The 17,341-nt window shown below is 44.8% G+C and overlaps 1 protein-coding gene across 4 annotated transcripts in view; it reads right to left on the reverse strand.

Annotated features, from left to right (window-relative positions):
- FBXW10B (F-box and WD repeat domain containing 10B) overlaps positions 1-11,657 on the reverse strand; it is a 34,611-nt gene extending 22,954 nt beyond the window's left edge. For all 4 annotated transcript variants that reach the window (XM_063112444.1, XM_063112443.1, XM_063112441.1 and 1 more), the window contains exons 1-7: positions 11,153-11,657; positions 9,220-9,384; positions 8,050-8,250; positions 7,827-7,954; positions 6,913-7,035; positions 4,222-4,331; positions 2,442-2,642 (exon numbers count right to left, since the gene is read on the reverse strand). In XM_063112444.1, coding sequence (XP_062968514.1) covers positions 2,442-2,642; positions 4,222-4,331; positions 6,913-7,035; positions 7,827-7,954; positions 8,050-8,250; positions 9,220-9,384; positions 11,153-11,657 — 1,433 coding nt within the window. The remainder of the gene's footprint in view (positions 1-2,441; positions 2,643-4,221; positions 4,332-6,912; positions 7,036-7,826; positions 7,955-8,049; positions 8,251-9,219; positions 9,385-11,152) is intronic.
- Positions 11,658-17,341: the final 5,684 nt, after the last annotated feature.

Consider the following 17,341-nt stretch of genomic DNA (forward strand, 5'->3'; position numbering starts at 1 on the left):
AAGGTTAGTTGGTAGTCCAGAGGGAGAAGAGAATAGAACAGAGATAAAACAGAACAAATAAATAGATAAATGAAATAGGAATAAAGCTTCATACATACCAACAGTAATAATATGGCATGAACTGAGAAGTGCAATTAGCTCAATCCTCTGCACGTGCAGTTTGAGAAAGAATAAAACCAAACCGAAGGATTTAGAGAGATGTGTCCAGGTCTAAGAATAGCCAAAACCCTCTGACAAAGACGAATGAGGTGGGGGACTTACCCTGTTAGATACATACTAAAAAAACTAAAGTAATTAAGACACTGTAGTATTGTCCAAGGATAACCAAACAGACAAGTGAAACAGGATAGAGAACCCAGAAAGAGAAACATGCAGACACTTGTCTTATGAGGAAGCCAGCAGTGCAGACCGTGGAGAAAAGGATAGTCTTCTCCAAAATGGTGCTGACATAACTGGATTTCCAAACAAGGAGAAGGGACAAAACTGGAACTAGACTCCTACCTCACACCAGAACAAAAGTCAGTTGCAGGTAGCCCTAAGACCTAAAGATGAAAAGCCAAACTAAAATAAAAAATAAAAACCTTAAAAAAGACACCACAGGAGACTGTCTTCATGATTTTAAGGCAGGGAAGGAATCTTAAACATGCCAAAGAGACGATTAACCATTAGTACTACTTATACAAAAGTTAAAAAGTTCTGTTCATCGAAAGAGACCACAGACAGTGAAAAGACGAGTTTTAAATTGGAAGAAGAGATTTACAATAAAAATAAACAAAGAATTAGTATCCAGAAATTACAAAGAACTCTTATGAATCAAAAAAAAGGGGATAAATAATTCAACATAAAACAGTCCAAAAAGAAAAAAAAAAAAAAAACAGATCTGAACAGGAATTTCATAGAAGAGGAAGCACAAATGGCTCCAAAACCTAATGTGATGGTTAATTTTACATGTTAACTTGGAGGGTGTTTTAGGATAAGATTAACGTTTAAACTGGTGGGCTCTGAGTAAAGCAGATTGCCCTCTATAATGTGAACAGACCTCATCCAATCGGTTGAAGGTCTGAAAAGAACAAAAATGCTGGCATCCACTAGGGAGAGGGACTTCAGCAGACAGGTGAGGGGCACCTTCTGCTCTCCGGGTCTCCACCAGCCTGCCCAGGCTGCCACTTGCCACCCACGCTGCAGGTTCTGGACTTCCCAGCCTGTGTAATCCTACAAGCCAATCTCTTACAATAAATCTCTTTCTATGTATATACACATCCTACTGTTCCTGTTTCTCTGGAGAACACTTACTAAAATACACATATAAAAACATGCTCAGCCTCATTAGTAATCACGGAAGTTAAAAATAAAACCCCAGTGAAGGTTTATTAATACCCATCAGGTTGGCAAAAATGTTCAAGTCTGACAATACTAAGCATTGGTGAGCATTTATAAGAAGGAATATTCTCATACCCCTGATGGGAATGTAAATTAATACAACCACTTTGAAAAACAGTTTAGTACTGCTACCTAGAAATTCCCCTATTAAGAATATACCTTACAAAAAACTCGTGCTCATGGGCACCAGGTGACACATCCAAGGACCATCTACGGCAGGATTCGTTGAGAAAAATAAAAACTAGAAATAATGCAAATGTCCATCAACAGAAGAATAAATGAGCGAGTTACAATACATTCATCTCACTTGTGATAGAAGACTGTATCACAGTGAAAAATTAATTATTGCTATCTACATCATATGAATATATCTCAAAAACATAGTTCACTGTAGGAATCAAGTACTAATGAATTTTTAAAATAAAATTCCGCTTATGTTAATTTCAAGAATAGGCAAAAGTAATATATTTGGAGATGTATAAGCAGGAAGCAAAAACTAAAAAGAAATACAAGGACATAATTAGTAGAGAACTTAGGATAACATTACCTCTCGTTGGGGGAAGTCAGAGGTGATAAGATAAGGGCACAGAGGGGGTGTGGGGCATGATAATGTTCTATTTCTTGGACTGAGTAGTGGGCACATGGGTGTTTATTATACTGTTAAAAACGTATGTATGTATACACTTTTAGCACTGTTTTGCTTTCATACTATACTTCATACCCACAAAAAATCTACTTGCCCCTGAAGGTATCTATAAAAAGAAATGTAAATTATGTCTTCATCTAAGAATGCAAAAACAAGAAACTTTTTCTGATTTACAGTCATCAATGAAAAAACGCAGCTGATAACTCTATCTCATTCAAAGTTTAAACAATATATAAATTCTTGGCTTTTACATTGTTAAAAAACCAAAACAAAAGAAGTCATGGGTGTTCTAGAAGTCAGTGTCACTTAGGATAACTTTTCAATAAATACGAAAAGGAAAAAGCATGCGTGCTTTCCATGAGCTGCCTTTAGGCCCCAAGTGGGATGGGGACCACGACCTCCTTGGATGGCTCACCTGATACTTAGGTCGAAACTCCCACTTAGGAGAAAGCTTTCGTCCTCACACAAGAAGAGGGCCCGGATACTCCCAGCGTGGCCTCGGAACTTGACGGGGACTTCCTTTATTTGTGTGATATCCAGAAGATAGATATTCCGATGAGAGGACACAGCCACCAAATTTCCTCCAGAATAGTGGATGACTCTGTTTTGGTCCCACCTGAGTAGCCAGGGGTGGAGGGGAGGATTATCTATGAAAGAAGAGTTAATGTCCTTCCTGGAACCTAGCACCGTGACTTTTGCCTACAGCAGTGGTGTAGTGGAAGGTTTGGGGCCTTTCAGCTAGGGAGGCAGCAGGAGGCAAGGCCAAGTATTAACAGGCCCGGATGGATCCCTACTTCATACCATGACACAAATCCATTTCAGGTAGATTTAAAACCTAAAAAACAAGGTAAATTATTTTTGAAAAATCTGCTAATGTATGCTAAACCTCCAAGAGAAAGGATAGAGTCTGTGGCATTTCCATTTGACCATGGAAACCTTTTTTTCATGGAAAACCTCAGAGGAGCACAGTTGGGAAGCCCTACACACACTGCACGTCTTTTCTTTTTTCTTAACCAATATTCAACGAGCACATACAGTATTAGGTTCACAGTTCTCTGCTGGTAGATACCATGGGAAATACAAAGATGGTTAAGATATGGACCTGGCTCACAATGAGCTTATAGTTTAATAAAACCAAGGGAGTTGAATTAATTTTCCAACCATAGGATTATTAGCAAATAGGTAAAATATAAGAAGGATGACCAAATAATTTATCATCCAAATGAAAATAATTTTTATTGTGAAAGGGGACACTATAATTAACTACACTAGGACCACAGAGTAAAGTGGGATTGTTCCAATCAGCAGGGATGCACAGTCACTCTAAATATGAGGAGCGATTCTTGATATTTTTCTCCTCATTCCATTTGTCATATCTAGAGTTCAACCAGACATCACCTGTTCAAGACAGCAGTCACAGCATGCATAAAAACCAACTCTGCCTTTTCGCTATCTGCTGTGTCTTCCCCATACTGACTGGTCTATTCTCAAGATGCAATTTGTTAATAAGATTCCTGGACAAAATAAAGTAGAGATGGCCTTTGCAAAACCTTGTGGATAAAGAATGAAGCCCTAGGCCTAAATTATGGCAGAAACCTGATTATTAAAGGGCCTTCCTCTTATGGCATATAAAAATGATGTCATACTATGCAATTATTATAAATACATTTTCATATTTATCATGGAAAGATATCCACAGAGCTTTGCTGGATTAAGTTACAGAAATATGTGTAGTATAACCCCATTTCTACTTAAAATATGTACTATGTGTGCAAAGAAAAAATTCTAGAAGGGGTAGACATCAGTATTAACTGTAGTTATCTCTAGGTGACAAGACTGTAGGAGATCTTTGCTTTTCTCTATACGTTTTCTGGCATTTGGAGGATTTTTTTCTTCCAGTAAGCATATATTACTTGTAAAATTAGAATAAAACAAAAAGGAAAGACTACATGCATTGAATTTGTGCAATAGGTTTTTGATCAGTATACGCAACAGTTATAAGGGGAAAGTGTCCTCTACCCAGGCCAAGAAATGGTGCAAAATCAAGTACCTGTTGTCCACATGGGACCTGGGGCTGGGGCTTGATGAGAAGAGGGGATTGCCTGTCCAAGTACACAAGGCTCAGGCGATTCCTAAGATGCCAGTGGGGGTAATTCAAGGGTCCCTGAAGACCTAGATTCTGACCCAGTACCTACACGTCAGAGAGAATGCGGATATTGTAGGTCCCACAGAAAACATTTCTCTCCTCCATCTGGACCTGCTGTGTTTCCTGGTTCTGGTATGCAGTCCACAGGTTGTAGTCATTCTGACAAGGGAATACTTGGTGTCAGAGTACGTCGGCGACTTTACCCCAGGTCCCAGACGCCCCCTAGAGTCTCCCCTAGGCTGTGGCTGCTTCACAGCGATAGGGAAGGGCCCAGGAGCAGACACTAGTTAGAAATGTTGAGTCAAGGGCCCTTACTCTCTTTTCACCTCTTTGTATTTTCCTTGTGCTCTGATCCCATGAACTTTTAAGGCTGAATTCCAAATGTCGCAGATAGCACAGCTCTTCCAAAAATGAGCTCAGGAAGGGCGTGCTCACAAACTAAAACCGCAGGTGCCCTTGGCAGACCGTTCTGCCTTCATTTTCACATCTGTATTGCACGTGCCTACAGCACAAGGCACACGCACGGGAACATAAGCCACACACGAGACTACTGCTGCACGCTCTATGATCATGTTTCAAAGTTTTCATACATCTACAACCTCCATTCGTCCTTACAGCTGCCTCACAAAGAGATCACTTGCCCTACAAAGTATTCTCATCATTTCACAGACGAGGGATCTGGGATTCAGGGAGGGGAAGCAAATTTCATCATCTCCACTGGAGTGCTTCTCTTCACTTTCCAATCCTTCCTTCCTTCTTTCCTTCCATCCATCACATACTTTCTGAGCAGCTATGGTGTGGACAGACATGCTAACTTCTGGCATAAATGACTGAACTGGACTCCCAGGTCCACTCTGCATCCCAGCCACACTCGACTCTCGAATAGCAGGAAACAATAGTCACACTAGGCTAGCAGGAAAGAAAAAGCAGGGTGAGTGTGTCATGAAAGCAAAGAAGTCCACAGCATCATGTCTGCATCTGCGAGTCCTCCTGAGGACAACTCCTTCGAAGTCTCCTTCCAAACCTTAGCCTTCTCCTCCATGCCCCTACACTCCTGCTTAGATGCCCTCTTTCCTCCACTCACTGTCCTTCTTAATCTTTAACTAAGTAGTGATGCCTCCTAGAAGTTTATCCCCAAAAGAATCCACCAACCTGTCTCCCCTCCAGTGTTCAAGCAGCTTCCTGTATTCCAGCTCGAATTAAATGAGGCTTCCCTGGCCTCTCCCGGCCCAGCAGGAATTCCCTGGCCCTTCCTCATGTCCTATGTTTTGTGAGCCCTAGAAGCTGCATGGTGGAGTCAGTGGAAGGGAAAAGAGCTGGGTCCAAATCCCCTGTCTGCCACTGACCATCTGTGAGACCTTGGGCAAGTTTTCTAGCATCAAATCTTTCATTTCCACACTACCCGTGGTGAAAATCAAGTGAATGATATGTACAAAGCCGCAGGCTGTGCGCCTGGCACACTGCACTCACTGCCGTTCCACCCCTCAGAGGCACGCCCCTCCACCTCTTCCTACAAGACCCTGTAACTGCTTAGTGTTGCTATTTCAGAAGAAATAAAAGAGCAATAGGTGTGGAAAGAGCAGGTCTGCATTCAACTTGTGCTTCTGTTGCTCACCTGGCTGGGAGACTTGACCGCTCTAAGCCTCAGTGTATTTATCTCTAAAATGAGTAAATGAACCAGCTCGGAGAAGAAAAACTGCAGGCACATTAGATTCACAGATGTGTTTTCTCTGGCCTTCATAGCATTTTTAAAAAGCAAAAGATTTTACACGATAATTCAGATTCAGATCTCTGTCTTCTCTCTTGACGGCTCAGATGGGCTGGGAGGTCAGGGTCCGCCGTCCCCTGGGGCAGTAATTAGCTGGAGTTGAGTAAGCTGCCCCTTCGGATGGGGAGTGAGCTCTCCAGTGCATCGCAGTCCTGCCGTCCTTTTTGTGACCTGTTTGGCCCCTACAGACCTATGAGCTAGAGGGTCTCGCTGGATGCTTCTATTCTCAAATTCTAACTTGTGCCACTGCTTCCCTACGGGAAGCTACTATCAGACCACCCCTCGTCAAGTATCCTTTTGGGGCCAATTAATAAACTCCAAAATAGGAGGACCTTGAGCAGAGAGGAGGGGCAGGAATCTCATGGTTTTAGGAGTAACTACCATGTCTAGATAGGCAAAGCGTAGAGTCAGAGTTTTCCACTAACTCTCTTCATTACTGCCCAATGGGTGGGGAAGTCTACGGTTAATGAACTCTCTTCCTCTATCCTCTAACCAGAAGGAGCCTGAAAGTGCAAGATGAGGAAGCTGAGTTCTTTCTAGGCCCTGGGCATTCTGGACCGGCCCCGGCCCTTCCCTCGTGTCCTCATTGCTGAGCAGCAGACTGGAGATGCTTGGACCACTAGGGTGGGGAGAACCCCAGCCACAGCCGACACTGCTCCTGGCCTCTGAACACTCCACGACATGACTTGCGGCCTGGACATAGAGCGTGGCCATGGGACGTGAAGGAAAGCAGAAGCCCAGGAGGACAACCTACTCAGTCCACTCATTCAACAGGTGAGGAAATCAGGGTTTAAGGAGAGGAAGTGACTTGCAAGTCAACAGCGACACAGAACAACTCCGGTCTCCCATAGGGAATGTCATCTCCCATGATCCCATGTCTTTCTTTGAGGACTGAGTCTGGACCTCAGCCTTCAATGGCCAATGAGAACATGACACTCACAGCTACTTACCCCAGATGTCACTGGGACCCACCTTTGTTCTCAGTTTCAACTTCTGATTCTTCACACGCACGTTCTTCCCGTCATCTACCATTTTAGGAACTGGGACAGAAAGCCTGTTGGCATAATGAGGATCTACTCCTCTCATGTAGGAGCCCTGGAAAAAAAAACACACACACACACAAAAATACCCAGAAAACAGAAAATGGCTACTCTCGGTTGCTACTCTCCAGGAGGAAGGGAAAAACTAGTTCTTGGCAAAATCTGAAAGATGGCTGAGCCCTGGCTAAGGAAGGCAGCCCAGGCTGGCCCGTTGTGCCAACAGTGTGTACAGACTGAACCGAGGAGGGACGAATACCAAAGGGGTGGCAGGAGACCAGGAAGAGATGGCCAGTAGTCTCCACACTGAGGCCTGCTTTTTCTTGCTCGTCATCTCCCTCTGCTGGGAAAAAATCCAAGCTACCGAGGATCCGTGGTTTAGGGTTAGGCTTCAGGCAAGAAACTGAGAAGTACTGGAGATGATTACTATCAGGAAGAAAACTGCATTTAACCTAAAAATATATTCTGTGGCCTTGTAAACTGTGTACCGTATGAGGCTGATCCGGAAACATATTCATGGTTTTGTCCTTGTGTAAGCTGCAGTGTGACTCCTGGGGGGGGGGGGGGGGGTAATTCCCTGTTTGTTTTTGGAAAGGTTCTGCCTCTCTATTCCTGGGAGGTTTCTATACAGGTGGTCCCTGCTACATGCACTGACAAAGGGAGAGTACATGGGTGATCGGCAGGGAGTCCGGACCAAAAGGAAGTGACTGCTGAAGCCTAAAAAGAGCACGTGTGGAACAGGAGGCCAGCTAAGGGCCCACCAGGGAGACTGAAAGGCTCACGGTCAGGTCAGCCTCAACACGGAAATAAGGCTGGTCTCCAGCCGTGTTTCTCCCAGACAGGAAGTACCTGCAAGAGGGCAATCTGGTTCTGAATGAAGGTACGCATGGACAAGTCCATCTTGACCTGCTGAGCCAGGGCAGCCCAGTGCTGGCTCACGGAGGCACACTTGTTCAGGGTGTTTCTATCCAACATTCCTGGGGAAAAAAAGAAAAAAAGGTGGACCCAGAAACTACAGAACTGGGCCAAGATGGGCAGTCTCTGAGAAGTCCCCTAACATGCCCCCGCATACTTAGAATGTACTTGGAGAGGTGGACGGGCAGGTGACGGATAAAGTCCCGGTGTTTGCTGAACCCAGAAGACAGTTCTCTGACTTCATCCAGATCAACCAACAGATTGCAAGGATCAGACCCCAGTTTGGGTGCTCCTGCTTTTCCAGAATACAGCCTATTCATCTCGGAAACACCCTGGAGCGAACTCTTCCTCTGTCCCTCTAGAGTGAAGCCAGAGAAAGGTGCGTGGTTGAGTTGCCTGGGTAGCAGCTCCAGGCCAAGAGCAAGTTCTCGCCTACAGCTCTCCCCCAAAATAAAGCTCATCAGCATCTACCCTTAGGCCACTGGATTTTCGTCATCTCTCCTGCCACATGAACATAGAACCTCCTGATCCAAACCCACAATACTTTTCAGGTTTCTCAGCTCAAGGAGATGCCTGTTGTATTACAGTCTGAAATGGCACTGTGTCTGGAATTTTCTTGAAAAGACACCAACAAAAAAAAAAAAATTTTAAGTTTTGAAAAGAGCGATGAATGAAATAAGATCGATAAAATATTAATAATCGTTGATGCTGGGCGATGCTTACATGGGTGGTCATTATACTGTTCTACTTCCGAAGTTTGAAATTTTTCATATAAAAAAATGTTTTAGAACTTACGCTTTGTTTCCTGTAATGATTTTGTGTATGTATATTACTTCTAAAACCATCTTCGGAGAGCCTTGAGGTCAGGAACCAAATTCCCCACTGCATTTGTTTCCTCCTCAAGACTAAATCCAGTGCTGCAAAAATAGCCACTGGCACGTGACTTATTCTGGAGGTGCTCAGTGTGCCAGAGCTCAGGAGCCAGATGACAGACTGTGGCCTGCGCAGAGGAAGATTTCAAAGGAAACCCTTGAGAGTTTCCTCTCTGATTTCTATTGTCAGTGTCTTGGGAGGCACCACAGTGAACAGGTGAAAACATGGGCTTTGGGCCTAAACTGACCAATTTTAATCCTTGATTCTCCTCTCACCAGCTCTGAGGGTTAAATGAGGAAATACATATCAAAGAGCCCAGCACACTGTAGGCGCTAAGTCAATGTTAGTTCCCCAAATCACCACTCCCAGGTGCTACTGCCCTGTCAGCTCCTCCAGCTCCCCTGGGACTTCCCAATCTCATGTGTATTGGCTTTCTTGGTAAAAGCTGACTTGCCAGTTTTAGATGCCTCTTCCCCCTCATTTTCATTTCCGGAGGCTTTGCACAAAGAAAAGGTTGTTTGCCTGGTTCTGGCTGCCCAATAGACATGTGAGGTCTCAGACTCAGAGTTGTAATCTTTCTCAGGGAAAAAAAACATATTGGTGGAATCTTCATCAAGCCCTGAAGAACAAAAGACCAAGAAAAGGTTGCTTTTAACCAGGTGTGTAGCGAAAAAGGTGGAGAGAAATTACTTTATTTTTTCTTGCTTCTTTTAAATGTACACAAAACCGACCAGCGCAGTTGTGTTTTTATCTGGGGCCTCTGAATTTCTATGCAAGAATCTCAGAAAGCCCCCTGTTCGATTTTGCCAGCCCACCTAATATGCACAATTTATTAGAGCCCTATATACAAGGAGAATGAGAGAGCCCTGGGCAGGAGCTGCAAGAAGTACTGGTGTTCTGAAGCTCTTGCTGAATTTTCTTCAATAATATGAATTACTGCTCTTGAGTCAAATTAGAAATTTTAACTTTTTACGAGAGAATCTCCCCTAGGAAAAGGGGAAGGTTGCCACAACCTGTGACTGGAATTATACAACTCCAATATAAATAGCCAATTCCTACAGTGCATGGTGAAGCCTTTGAAAGGGAAGGATAGAGTCCTGCATGTGTGTACAAGCCAGGCCCTCTCCTGTTGGGAGCGCAGCATGCACATGGTCAAAGATGCTCAGATGCTCAAGTGGAGGGGTTGGGGGGATCCTGGTTTTCAACCCATTTGCTGGGTGACCTAAGCCAAGAGTCGCTGAGATTTCCTGCTCTTTAGTTTCCTTATCTGTAAAATTAAGGAGCTAGACTGATCTTTAACTTATAGTCTTGACAACCTGGGATTCTCTAATTTTTTCGACACTTCTTCATTCTATATTATCATACTTCTATATCCTTGACACACAAAAGAAACCAAGTAACACATATTGGGATCTAATTTCCCCCTAGGTTATCCAGCTTTAAAATTCTTTTGGATTCCATTAGTCTCCACATATAACCACACTCAGGTTTCAGTTCACTTTCAAGAGCTCAAACTCCAAAACTCACCCACATGAGCACCCTCTCCCAGCCTCTCCCACTGAACCCACAGCTAACTCTGTGTTTCCCCCATCTGGGCCTCCCTTCTAGTTTCTCTTGCTTCCCTGAACCACCTGGCCAAACACTTCAAAGATTCTCTCACTAACACCCTCACCTGAGGTCCCCAGACCAGCAACAGCAGGATCAGCTGAAAACTGGTTAGAAACACAAAATCTCAGGCCCCACTCCAGACCTGCTGAGTTAGAAGTTCTGCTGGAGGAGTCCAACAATTGTGTTTCAGTAAGCCCTCCTGGAGTTCTGAAACAGTTTGAGAACTACTGTCTTAGACGTATTAGGCCTTTTAGCTAGCTCTAGCTTTGAAGAAACTCTCTTCCAAGATTTGGTATTATGCATAAGCAAGAAATAGGGTAGAATGAATGGGAAAAAAAAAAATCCCTAAGTTTTGATCTCTTGGCCTGGTTTCTGTGCACATCAGCTGACGAACAAAACAATTTAGCAGCTTTCCCCTTACATCCCTCCCAAGCCCAGTCCCATCTCTAAGGCAAGTATGAAACCGGCATTATGTGGTCAGAGGCGGGGAGCAGCCATTTCTGGGCCTCAGGGATGCAGTACTCCATTTTAAATGCTCAACAGTTAGAAATCCTCTACTTCCTCTTGCATTTGTCTTTTTATGGTTTTCTAGAAGGAAGTCACATTCAGCAATTTCTTCTTTGGTAAACAGGATCAGGTGTCAGGAGTAGGTGTCAGTTCAAAGAACCTGGTCCTTCATTCTGGACAATCCTTCCTACCTAAGCTTGTCTACAGCTGTGATTCCTTACAGACTCCTGGTCTTTGGGGATCCCCTGGTCTCTACCTGTGGCCGTGCTTACCTGAGATACTGCTCTGCTCTCTCAGAAACAGGACTCCGATCACATTGGCAGCTGTGAGCAGTAATCTGGTGTCGCATAACTGCAGCAGCAAGAGAGTGTAATTTGTCTTAGTCCAGTGGGTGCTGTTGCCAAACCAGTACAAGATCTCCTTCATCTTCTGTTCTACTGTTTTATCCAACATTTGGTTCAAGGAGGACTTCCCAGTTTTCCTCTCCCTCTTGCTGAGGCTGATCCTGTACCGGTTAGAGAGAAAATCCTTTCCCTGTGTGGTCTGAAGGATATCTTGGAAATAGTGTAACAAATATGAGCTCTTTAACTGCTCCAGAATGCTCACTAGAAACCTCCTCTGCCATAGCTCGTTGATGCTTTGGAACCACTCTTTGGTAGAGAAGATCTTCCCTGCTAAGATACATGTTTCACACTTCTGGCACATGGGGACCGAATCGTTTCTCTCCTCACAGCGAAAATAGGGGGCATTCATGAACCTTGAGTCCAGGTTTTCCATCATCCTGAGATAACCAGCTCATTTCATCCGTGCCTGTTAGCAACTGCACCAAAAGCCAGAGGAACAAGAGAAACGGATAAATATCCCAAATAAGCCTTTTCTGTTACAAACATCTCCCAGAGAAAAAGTAAATGGCTGTGATGGATGAAAAGCTCATGTCTTCCAGAGATTGTTTATAGGAGGCTGGCTTTTTGTACTAACCTCCATGGAAACATGGCTTTACCGTAAATCTCCTAAACTTGGCACTGAATATGTTGAGGCAGTTGCTGTATATTCTGAAAGAGCTGGTCATCTCATTTCTAGAACAAGAACACTGATAGTCAAATTTAAGTAATGTATGGACACCTTTTTTTTTCTTTTAAGTTGCAAATCATATACTTCATAAGAAGTTAACATCCAGAATACAGAGATTCTTACAACTCAATAACCAAAAAACATGATTAAAAAATGGGCAAAGGATAAACATGGCTCCAAAGATGACACACGAATGGCTAACAAGCATATGAAAAGAAATATGGACACCCTTTTAAAGGAAAAAATATATCAAGGAGGCTGATACTGAGTTTTAATTGTTGTTGTTATTAATGACTTTTAAATATTCATGAATATAAAATTAGATGTTTATAGCTATTCAGTTATAAGGTGATAAAAATCCCTCAGTTTCTCCACCTTACCTATGAGGACCGATGAGATGAAGGCAGATACATATTTTAGCTTCTTTCTAGGATTAGACAAAATGTATGAGATCATTTGTTGCTGGTATTGTTACTGTTATCATCCCGGATAAACCCAAGAGGACTGCAATACTGTATGCATTTCTGGTGCCCATGTCTGAAGACCGGGCACAATTAGAGAAAGGCCATGGGAATTACCACGCGGGGGAATGGCTGTCACATCCTGGGGTCAGGGTGGGGGGTGGGAATCAGGTTAGGAACAAGGTAAGTTCTAACTCCTCACCCTCTTCTGCCTGAAGAGAGATCTGGAGAAAAGGTGAGAGAGGATGAAGCTCAAATTCATCAGGAAGGCCAGACAAAGGAGGCGGTAGGAAGGTCCAAAGCAGAGGTCTGAGTGTGTAAGGGGGACACATTCCCCACAAAAGTGCTACAGGCTAAAAGTAGCTTGTTTTTAAAGGTTCAGATAAATTAGGATTGTATTGTTTTACCCACCCACCCGGCCCTTATTCCACATTTGCGGGCGACTGCGGCCCAGTAGGGCGGCACAGACCTGGGAGTGAGAGGAAAGAACTGGAAGCTCATGGCGACTCTTACCAGCCCTGTGGCCTTGGACAAGCTGCGCCGTCCTCTCCAGCCCCCCATTTCCTGATCTGTAGGAGACACAGGAAAATCGCTACCCTGCAGGGTGCTGAAGTGAGAGGACTGCATGAGCGAATATAGGGGAGTGTGGTGGTGGCCTCCGCGCCCTGGCCACTGACTCAGCACCACCGGGCTCTTCACGTGGACCTCAGCCTCAGTTTCCACGCCCTCCCCTCAGCACATGCCTGTGCACACTTGAGTCTCCTCACACAGCAGGGAGCCACAGTGTGGCCTCTCCACACTCAGCGCCACCTTTTCTAAGCTGCTTGGGGAAGACAGTGAGGGTGACCTCCTGAGAACAGGGGAGCCAGCGTGGGAGACAGGGCGGCTCCCTGTGCCCCCTGCTGCCCCTGCTGCCCCTTGCTGACCCCCCTGACACCCACGGTCCCTCACTGACCCCCGCTGACCCTCACTGACCCCTGCTGACCCCCACCGATCCTCGCTGTCCCCTGGTGTCAGAATGGAGAATGTGGACTCGGTGGAGGGCAGGACAGGAAGACCAGATGGGACAGGTCAGTGGTGGGGAAGAGGTGCTGGTGGTACCCAGAGAGGCAGCAGGCAAATAGGTCTGGTTAGAGTGAGGGACAGGCTTCCAGTGGAGGAAAACATTTCTCAGAGGAAGGCTTTGGGCATGAGAAGTACATCTGGAGATCTCTTAAATATCCAGGCTATGGGCAGCCCAAGGGCTTTATGCTAGTTCCCTGCCTTTCCTTTCTGCCCTGTTTTATTCACGATCCTGAAGAAACCCCCTCACCACACTGCCGCAGATCTCCACTTGCTTTTCCCGCCCTCCCAAATGTTAGGGAGAAGCCTGGAATGTGCAGCTGCTGCCGGCTGGGTAGGACGATGCATCACCCCCACCCAGCCCTGCTGCTCTGCCGGACACTGCGCCAGAGGCCCTCCAGCTCTGCGGCCTCCTACTCTGGCCACCAGCTGGGGCGCATGGAATGAAGCTGGGTTCTGCTATGGAACCAGCTTCTGCTTCATACCCCTGTGTATTAGTTTTCTGTTGCTTATGACAGCAAACCTGAAAATGGGTAATTTATAAGAAACCAAATTTATTTCTTACAGTTTTGGAGGCTGGGAAGTCCAAGATCCAAGGGGGAGCATCTGATGAGGGCCTTGTTCTTGAGGGGGACTCTATAGAGTCCCGTGGCAACACAGGGTATCACATGACGGGGCTGAGAGGGCTCCTTATAAAGCCATGAGTGCCACTCCTGTGATAACCCACTTATCCATTAATTCATTAATCCATTAATCTGTGAATGGATTCATCCATTCATGAGGGCAGAGTCCTCGCAGTCCAATCACCTCCCAAAGTCCCCACCTTTCAACACTGTCACATTGGGGATCCAGCTTCCATATGTGCTTTGGAGGGACAAACATGCAGGTCATAGCACCCTGGATAATTCACCGACCACTCTTTGTCTTCTCCCCTTCGATAAAATGGAGATCATAGTCCCACCAAGAGCACAGGTGGCTGTCTGGGTCACATGAATGAAGAGCTATACAGGTATTGTTATCATCATTGGGGAGCATGAAGGAGCTGTGACGTCTTGTCCACCACCTTCCCATAATGTGGTCTCACCCTTGTTGGCAAAGTTACACCTGAAAGGGCCGAAAACGTCTTCCTGCTTGTACTGAAACTCACGGGTGCTTGCTATTGGCAGGTGAAGAGCAGAACAGGTTAAAGAGAATAGACAGATGTAAACCAGTGGTTCTCAAACCTACATGTGCATCAGAATCCTCCAGAGGCCTTGTTAAAACAGACCATTGGAAACAGCGGTAACTACAGGGGGCTGGGGGAGGGGGAGGGAGACTGGGGAGAAATTGGTAAATGGACGCAAAGAATGAGTACGTTTTGGGATGATGAATATACTAATTATCCCGATTTGATCATCACATATTGTACACACATACTGATAGTCAACTCTGTACCCAACTAATATGTGTAATCAATTATGCTTCGGTTTCTGATTCAGTAGGTGTGGGCTGGGGATCCAAGAGTTTGCATTTCTAACAAGTTCCCGGCAAAGCTGATGCTGCTGGTGGGGAAAGCACCTTTGAGAACCACTGAATTAAGTTATGCTTACGTCTCAAAAATCTGTGAAAGTAATTTCATTTTAGAAATAACCGTGAATTACTGAATGCCTTCACATCACAGCATAAGTCCTGGAGCAGCAGGAGGAGAGACGAGGGGTCTGGAGAAAGGATGAAGTGCTCCCATGTACACTTCTGCAGAGCACATTACAATCTGAAAAGGCAACAAACACTGAGCTCTTATAGCTCAAAGCCTCTGACATGTATAATGGATTAGTTGCCATTTCACTGTGATGGCGTAGTAGGATTTTTGAAAATTATATTTTTTATTTTGGGGTTTTTTTGGGGGGGGGTGTGGCCATAAAAGGGAACCAAACCCTTGACCTTGGTCTTACAGCACCACACTCTAACCAAGTAAGCTACCTGGCCAGCCCTGAAAATTATTTTTTTATATAAGACATAAAAGCATGAGTATGTGCAGACACACCTTTTACTAGGTAACCATTAGGGTCAATACTTAAGTTATTAATTTTGGGGAAAAGATGTTAATTAACTTCAAATGACTGATCACTGCTGGACTGACCCTCAGTCCTTGTTAAATGACTCATTCTCTTTTCTCATACCTGGCTTCCTTCTTTCTGAAAGATGGCGGGATTTTCTCAACAAGACTACAAAGCAAGCCAAAAATAGAGATAAAAACTAGGCATGTCCAAGCAAAGCCTGGATAGCCAGTATTCTACCTGCACCATGCACGGTCTGTGCCCCACATGTGGGTATTGGGGGCATATGATACAGCAAACCTCCCTGCAAGGCCTCCTGCTCTGCCACCGAGGTATCTAATCACAGGTGCAGAGGGAGGGGAGTTGGTGTCGAAATCCGGGGGAGCTAGAAGCAGGAAATGTGTACACTAACCTTTCTTTCCATCTTCCATCTAAGGCTTCTGGGGCTGCAGTAGTGGCCCCTGGGATGGAGGCAGCTGGCTGTAGAGATGGGGAGCAACCAGGGAGTACGTGAGTCACCGACACCATACAGAACTCAGTCATTGAAAATGGTCCCAGAAAATGTTAACATTGAAGCAGCGAGCCAGGACACAGAAATGAGGAATTCGTTCCATAGACCGCTTCATCTATTATTGTCTTGAATAGAAGAATCCCATTTAGCTCTTCACGTATGAGCATTTTTCACTTCAATTTAAATCAGCCTATCTTCTGGGTTACTCTATCTTACCATCTAGCACGGTGACTTGCACATTACAAGTACCACATATGTTGAATCAGTTTGACTTGAAGACAATCATTCCAAAAACATGCTGAGCCAGACTGAAGGATAAGGGCTCCGTGACTGGGCCAATATTATTTCTCATTGGTTTCATCATGAATCTTGGGAGAATATGGGAATTTACTCAGAATTCATAAGATTCCTGGAAGAGAATGCCATATGCTCTTGGATTTCAAAAAGTTAAGACAAGAGTAAATTACATAGTGGCTAGAATTGCTGGAGTGAGCAGGACTGAAGCCATGTTGGGACCTAAACCCGCTTGGGCTGTGGGGAGGGGCAGTGCAGTGGGGGGTGGGATTTTTAAAAGGACAGTTTTTTTTTTTTCTCTCCACCCTTTCTTACCATCCCCTGACTCTCTTATCTTGCTGGTTAAGTAGGAAAACAAGGTTGAGAAGCTAATTAGTACTTTGCAAAGCTAACGGTTCTTTCTTTGAGACTTGTAGAGGTTTAAAGACATGATCAAGGCCAAACAACTGGAAGCTGACCTTGGGCACCAGCCAAGTGCACCAACGCAAATCAAAATCTTGCAGGGTCCTGAGATAACAGCGAACGTGAACACAGAAACCAGACAAGGCCTTGGCAAGACCTTGTACATGACCCGTAGAAATGGACCCCTCGTAACTCACATCTCCTGCTCTCCTGCTTTTCAGCTTCCACATTCCATTCTCTCAACCCCTCATTTATAAACCCCTCAGTATATCTAAATCTTTGAGATGGGACAGCCTACCATCTCCTTCAGCTGAGTACATCTGCTTTTCTAATACCAACCATTTGACTTCCGAGCTTTTTGTTTTTGTTTCTTTTTTCTTTCCTTCTCAAGGAGGCAGGCAGCCGCACCTGAGTCCAGTAACAAAATTACATTCTGACTCTGCAATCACACATGGTCTAGTAATGGGAAACACCACCCGGTACCAAAAGGAGCTCTGGATGAGCTCAGGTTTCTGTTTAGTTTAATTTTTAAACAAGTCTACACAATGCAGGAGGAGATAAGGGTAGGTAAGTACAAAAGAGTGGCACACACACAGCTTTGGGGAAATGTCAGAGAATGTAAAA

Source organism: Cynocephalus volans, chromosome 10 (assembly GCF_027409185.1).
Source record: "Cynocephalus volans isolate mCynVol1 chromosome 10, mCynVol1.pri, whole genome shotgun sequence".
In the NCBI taxonomy this organism is placed as follows: Eukaryota; Metazoa; Chordata; class Mammalia; order Dermoptera; family Cynocephalidae; genus Cynocephalus; species Cynocephalus volans.